The following is a 6,438-nucleotide window of genomic DNA, read 5'->3' as shown; positions in this document are numbered from 1 at the left end:
AAAAAAAAATACTAATTTCTCTTACGCCTCTTGAAATTTCCGTATTAAAACCTATTAAAGATAAATACAATTCGAATTTCCCGCGGTATCGAATAGTTACCGATGGCAGCAAGTGCAGCGCTAGTGTGCTTCTATGTAGGCAATTACACTCTATGAACTTGTCGTTCTTCCCGTTTAGGGTATATATGTTCTGTGGACTGACTACATGAGACTGCAGTTTTCGACTTTTCGCGACTACGACTAGCTTCATTTTGTTTTAATAAAATTTAAAAAAAAATCTTTATAAAGGCTCGGCTGATTTACAAAGTTATATACTTAAGGCGGATTTATATTTGACTAACGTGTCGTGTCGTGGCGCATCAGAACAGAATTGGTATCATACATTTTTAACCGACTTCAAAAAAGGAGGAGATTACTCAATTCGACCGTATATATATCTAATATATAAAATTTTCGTATCGCGGTGTTAGTTGTTAAACTACTCCAAAACGGCTTGACCGATTCTCATGAAATTTTGTATGCATATCAGGTAGGTCTGAGAATCGAACAACATCTATTTTTCATCCCCCTAAATGTTAGGGTTGTCCACACCTATTTTTTTTTTTTAATTTTTAGATAAATTATTTATTTTTTATTTTTTTATGATACAACATTAAAAAATAAATATAGGTCTACCGGGATCTGATGGCAAAAAGGGGAAAAAAATTGACGCTAGCAATACTGGGGAAATTGGAATAAAACGTTTTGATACTTTTTTTTCCTTATTTATAATTTATTGATAAGGATAATTTTTTGAAATCTTACTGTGGCGAATGTGGGGTACTAAATTTAGATGAAAACTCCAATTACTCGGTTTATGAGTTTATTAATTAATCATTACATTTTATTTTATTTTTATTGGGAACAAACAAAATCAATAGTACATTCATACACAACATACCACTAACACATTTTTTAAACAAGTTTCCACTAATAATTATAACAATAATACATTTAGCAAAATGATTTTGAGAGAAATAACAAAAATTTTAAGGTATTTTAAAAATATAAAAGAATCAAAACAAATACACTATAATATTAATAATTTCGATTAGCCAATTCAAAATTTACAAAAAAAGGCTAGCATGTATATAAAAAAGACAGAAAAAAATTATAATATTTCCATCAGCTGCTGTCGTACACTCCTCTTATAAATACTTATTGAGCAGCCAAAAGGGTCGATGTTTTGTAAGTGTTGATTATAAAAGTTGCATGAACTATGTATGAAGGTGTGTTTTTTGTAAGAGAAGTATAAAACAAGTTTCTGTGGCGCGAATGTACTCGGGGGCAGGTAAAATTAATGTGACGAAGTAAAAATGGACTGTCTATTTGGCCGTTAAGAATCTTCAATAAAAATATTAATATTATGTAAAATTTTTAACGGCCAAATAGACAGCCCATTTCTACTTGGTCACATTAATCAATCAATCAATATCCCTTACGACAATAATTGGCGTACATGTAGAAACAGTGAAAAATTATTAGTCAAAAAATTTAATTTCAATGGGGGAAGAGAATCATTAAGGTAATAAAAATGAATTTCATATTCTCTGAGTTTGAATATAATCCAAAAACATAGTAATCTAAAAAAACAATTTTATTTTGTCTTCAGACTTATTTTGAAAGACATTGGATTCGAATTCGTGAAGTGCCAATCAAAAAGGACTATTTTAATGGAGCGACATGACATAAAGATACACAGATTCAAGTATTTGGAGCGTATGCAAAAGAATCGAGAAGCCGACGATAAGCTAGATGTGGTTTATTTAGATGAAACCTACATACACGGTTCATGTTCAGTGAACAAATGCTGGCAAAATAAAGATGTTGCAGGCCCATCTAAAAGTATTTCGGCAGGGCCTAGATGGATCATTGTACATGCTGGTGGAGAAAATGGTTTTGTGCCAAATTGTTGTTTGGTGTATAGGTCGAAGAGTTCATCTGCTGATTATCACCATGATATGAATAAAGATAATTTTACAAAATGGGTTACGGAGAAGTTGATTCCTAATCTTACAAAACCTTCTCTAATTGTCATGGACAACGCCAAGTACCATTCTGTACAACTAAACAAACCGCCTACACAAGCCGACCGTATTGCTGTTATAAAAGAATGGCTTCAATCAAACAATATCTCTTACGACGATAATTGGCGTAAATGTAAATTACTGGAAGCAAAGAAAAATTATAAGTCTGAACCTAAATATCAGATAGATGAGATTTTAAAATCACACGGCCACGAAGTCTTGAGGCTCCCACCATATCATTGTACGTTAAACCCCATAGAATTAATCTGGGGAATAATGAAACAAAAAGTTGCGGGTAAAAACGTCAATAGACTTGCAAGTGATATAAAATCTTTAACAGAAGAATATATAAAAAACAAGTCTTTTAGAGCTACACGTACTGAGAAACATTGAAATAAAAACATGGCATTCTTATTCTACGTAAATGATACGTAGAGAACGCCGAAGTTGTCTTTAGTTGACCGCTAGGGATGTGACGCATAAGATATAAATAAATAATCTAATATATAAAACTTTCGTGTCGCAGTGTTTGTAGTTTAAACTCCTCCGAAACGGCTTGACCGACGAAATTTTGTGTACATATCGGGTAGGTCTGAGAATCGAACAACATCTATTTTTCATCCCCCTAAATGTTAGGGTTGTCCACCCCTAATTTAAAAAAAATGTAGATACATTTTTTTTAATTTTTTTTTATGATACAACATTAAAAAATACATACAACCCTAAATTTTCATCGATGCATTCGATCAACCCCTATTTTTAAATAGCGTTCAAGCGGCAAGACAACGTTTGCCGAGTCAACTAGTGTATATATGTATATATGTCGCAGAGTATGAATACGGAACGTCAAGAGTTTGACTTGGGTGTATTCAGATAATGTCAGTTGTCAATTATTAGCTGTTAGAGTAGTGGGGTGATCGACGCGCCACCTAGCACATCGTTCGATAGTCACCTACCCTCAGTTATTATATTACTCGAATTGTTCTGACGTGTATAAAACGAACGGTGTCACCTCGGCTAAGGCGGTCTTGGCTCTGGCTTGGCACGATACACTTGTTATATCCTGCTAGTAGCTTAACCAAGACTCATTCAATAATTAATTTGTGCATACGAATTAATTGTTACCTATTAGGGCGGACAACTCGAGCAGTGAAGGTGAGCGTTGATGCGCATCTGAAAGGGGGCCTCCTTAAACCTACACCTGGGTCACAAGTCCTAGGCACTGCTCTGAGTTACTCCCTTTGCCACACGATGGATTCGGTACCCGCACGGTGAACCGTGAATCCATCGAATGCTAAGAAGTTAGTCTTCGCCCCCTTAACTAATAACTATCCCGCCTTCCGTGCTGCGTTGTCTTTCTGTTAAGTGAATCCTGTTTCATGATAAATCGTGTTTACTTGTTCAGTCAACATTACCCACTGAAGCCCACAGTAGACTGAGTACTCTGAGACGATGAGAAAGAGAAATATACCTTCAAGCCGAAAAGTATACCTTCTTCTTCTTCATCTCTGACATATATATATATATGTTCGGGGATAACTTCGTCGTTTATAAGCCGATTTTGATAATTCTTTTTTTGTTAGAAAGGAAATATCCTAAGTGTGGTACCATGATAAGGAAACCAGGATCTGATGATCGCGCGGCCAAAGAAATAACAGGCAAACTTCTGCCGCTCCGTTTCTTTTAATGTTTTTAATTGTAAAACCAGTTAAAAATAGATTGTAATATACATCATAGTGTAGCTAGTTAAGTGATTATATGAGTTAAAGTGTTAGTAATGGAACTATATAAGTACATTTCTAGTGTAAAGTGTTTCGTCGAGTCAGATTTACATCGAGTTGCCCGGTCGTTTATCGCCGAACGATTTGAATAGCCCCCGTACCACAATACTTGACTACTGTCGGACGCTGTCGCTTAAGTATCGTTTGCGTATCGCTTAGTAACTTGGTATCGAAAAATGATCTGCGCCGGTTGCCAACAGAAAACTCGGCGGGATGAAGCGTTGATTACCTGCACATCCAAGCTATGTACTCAAACCTTCCATGCTGCCTGCGCGAAAGCAGAGCGCCTCACTACGGACCAGGTTAATTCGTGGATTTGTCCAGACTGTTCTGCAAAATCTAGGAAGGGCGGTGACAATTCGCTTACTCCGGTTCGGTCAACGACAGACTATGTTACCTTAAAGAAGAAAAGTCAACCACGCACAGGTATCTCTGCGAACGCTGCCGGCGCTCCGCTCCCCACCACCGCCGCCGCCGGCTCTGGTGCAGCCGCTGCGTCTGTTCCCGCCAACATAATCAGTGCCACAAAAACTGGCACCTCGATCAACTCCGCACCTGCTCCATCAGTTGCTACAGAAACTTCAAGCCCCGTTGCCGAGATTCAGACGCTTTCCTTGGAAATCAACCAGTTACGACAAAGTGCATCTGAAATGTGGAATTCTTTAAAAATTCAACTTGAAAGCATTAGCCAGAAAATCTCTAACTTCGACGCGAGAATCAAATCATTGGAGTCATTACATACGGAAAATATTGAGTTGAGGGCTACAGTTCTGGATTTACAACAACAGATAAATAATCAAGCCCAGATGCTCTTGAGAAACGAGGTTGAGATTACGGGCATTGAGGAGATCCAAAATGAAAATCCCTATCATCTTGTGTTGACAACGGCTGTAAGTCTGGGTGTCCCTTTGCACGATTCAGATATTGTGTATGCTTCTCGAGTTGGACCTAAGCGCAGTGACGTTAACAGCAAGCGGCTGCAGCGTCCCCTGGTGGTGGCGTTCGCTCGTCGTGTCAAGCGGGATGAGTTTCTGAAGCAGGCAAAGGTACGTCGTAACCTAAAAAGCAACAATATAGTTGGACAAGGTCCTGAGAGAACCGTTTACGTCAATGAACGTCTCACTCCTGCAAACCGTCGTTTATTTCGTAGTGTCAGAATGTTCGCTAAGAGCCACAATTATAAACATAGCTGGACCCTTAATGGAGCAATATTTGTTAGGAAACGAGACGCATCACTCGGTAGCCCTGCGATACGAGTGTGCGACGAGGTGGACCTTATCAAGCTATCCCAGGCCATACCAACAGATCAAGTTGCATCTGTCGAGAAGCCTGGGCCCCCTCTGCCGATTGATGACAACGACGAAGTCTCTTCTTAGTGCATACCACTCTGTCGCCCTTGGCGTATTTTGTGATTCTGTGTTCGACTTTGTTATTTTGTACTTATACACATATTGGCTTATGTTCCGCATTACACACACTCATATTTTCACACATACACTCCACAATATCATAAATATCAGATCTCGAGCAGAGCTAAAAATTGGTAAGAAACCCCGCATGGAATTATTCTTGCCTCCGTATTTGATCAGCATAGCTGGTATGGCTGCCCTCCGCGTTTGCTGTGAACCTTCATTTCTACAAAGCATGTACCCATGGCTACCCTAGACTTGTTATATGACGTAGATGACTCATATAAGATTAAATGCCATAAAATCTCGTATCCTGAAGAATGCTCCAATGTAATTTCAAGCTTTTCACTAAAGATCTTGAGCTTAAATATAAGAAGTTTGCAAAAAAACTTTGACAACTTTCTTGTTTTGCAGAAACGATTGGGTATTAGCTTTGACGTTATCGTATTAAGTGAATGCTGGTTAAATGAAGCTTCTACAATTAATCAACTTGAAGGCTACTCATCTTTTAACTCTAAGTACTTCATAAATAAGTCCGGTGGCGTGGTTGTTTACGTAAATCATAAATGGTCTCCAGTTTATACGGAGCTTGATATAGATGGGGCAAATTGCGTTCTTGTGGAGGTCCCTAACTCCTACAAAGTACTGGGAGTGTACAGGTCTCCGAGCTTTAGGAATGCGGAAACTTTCATAACATCCCTTGATTCTGCTCTTAAATCTCTCTCCAAGGGCCCATGTTTTGTTTTAACTGGAGATCTAAATATAGATATAATGGATACAACGGTTGCTAATACTCGGACTTCGGAGTACCTTTGTACTTTGGCGGAACACGGTCTTATCTCTTGCATTAACATTCCTACACACTATAAAACCTGCCTTGATCACATATTTGTGTCTGTACACTGCCGGGCAGAATCGGTTGTCTGCTCCACCGACCTAACTGACCACGACGTTACAATGGTAGGAATATCACTCGAAAACGTAAACAATGTCCGGAAATGTCATACTAAAACTGTCATTGACTACGACTCGGTTAAGTCAGAACTAAATCTAGTTGATTGGTCCTTCGTTTTATCCAACCGTGACATTGAGAATGCTGTGGAAACATTTTCAGCAAGGATCTCAACTGCTATATGTAACAACTCTAAAATGGTAAAGCTTAGCCGTTCCAAACACATTTTG

At 38.3% G+C, this 6,438-nt stretch overlaps 1 protein-coding gene across 1 annotated transcript; it reads left to right on the top strand.

Annotated features, from left to right (window-relative positions):
- Window positions 1-4,497: 4,497 nt before the first annotated feature.
- LOC123658019 lies at window positions 4,498-5,223 on the top strand. Its single transcript, XM_045593499.1, has one exon. The coding sequence runs from the start codon at window positions 4,498-4,500 to the stop codon at window positions 5,221-5,223; it is 726 nt and encodes a 241-aa protein (XP_045449455.1).
- Window positions 5,224-6,438: the final 1,215 nt, after the last annotated feature.

The sequence above is a fragment of the Melitaea cinxia genome, chromosome 11 (assembly GCF_905220565.1).
Source record: "Melitaea cinxia chromosome 11, ilMelCinx1.1, whole genome shotgun sequence".
Classification (NCBI taxonomy): Eukaryota; Metazoa; Arthropoda; class Insecta; order Lepidoptera; family Nymphalidae; genus Melitaea; species Melitaea cinxia.
This window is presented reverse-complemented; position numbering and strand designations above follow the sequence as displayed.

Bases quoted from the DNA above. Each gene is read 5' to 3' on its own strand.
- LOC123658019 (XM_045593499.1), top strand. From the start codon at position 4,498: ATGTGGAATTCTTTAAAAATTCAACTTGAAAGCATTAGCCAGAAAATC.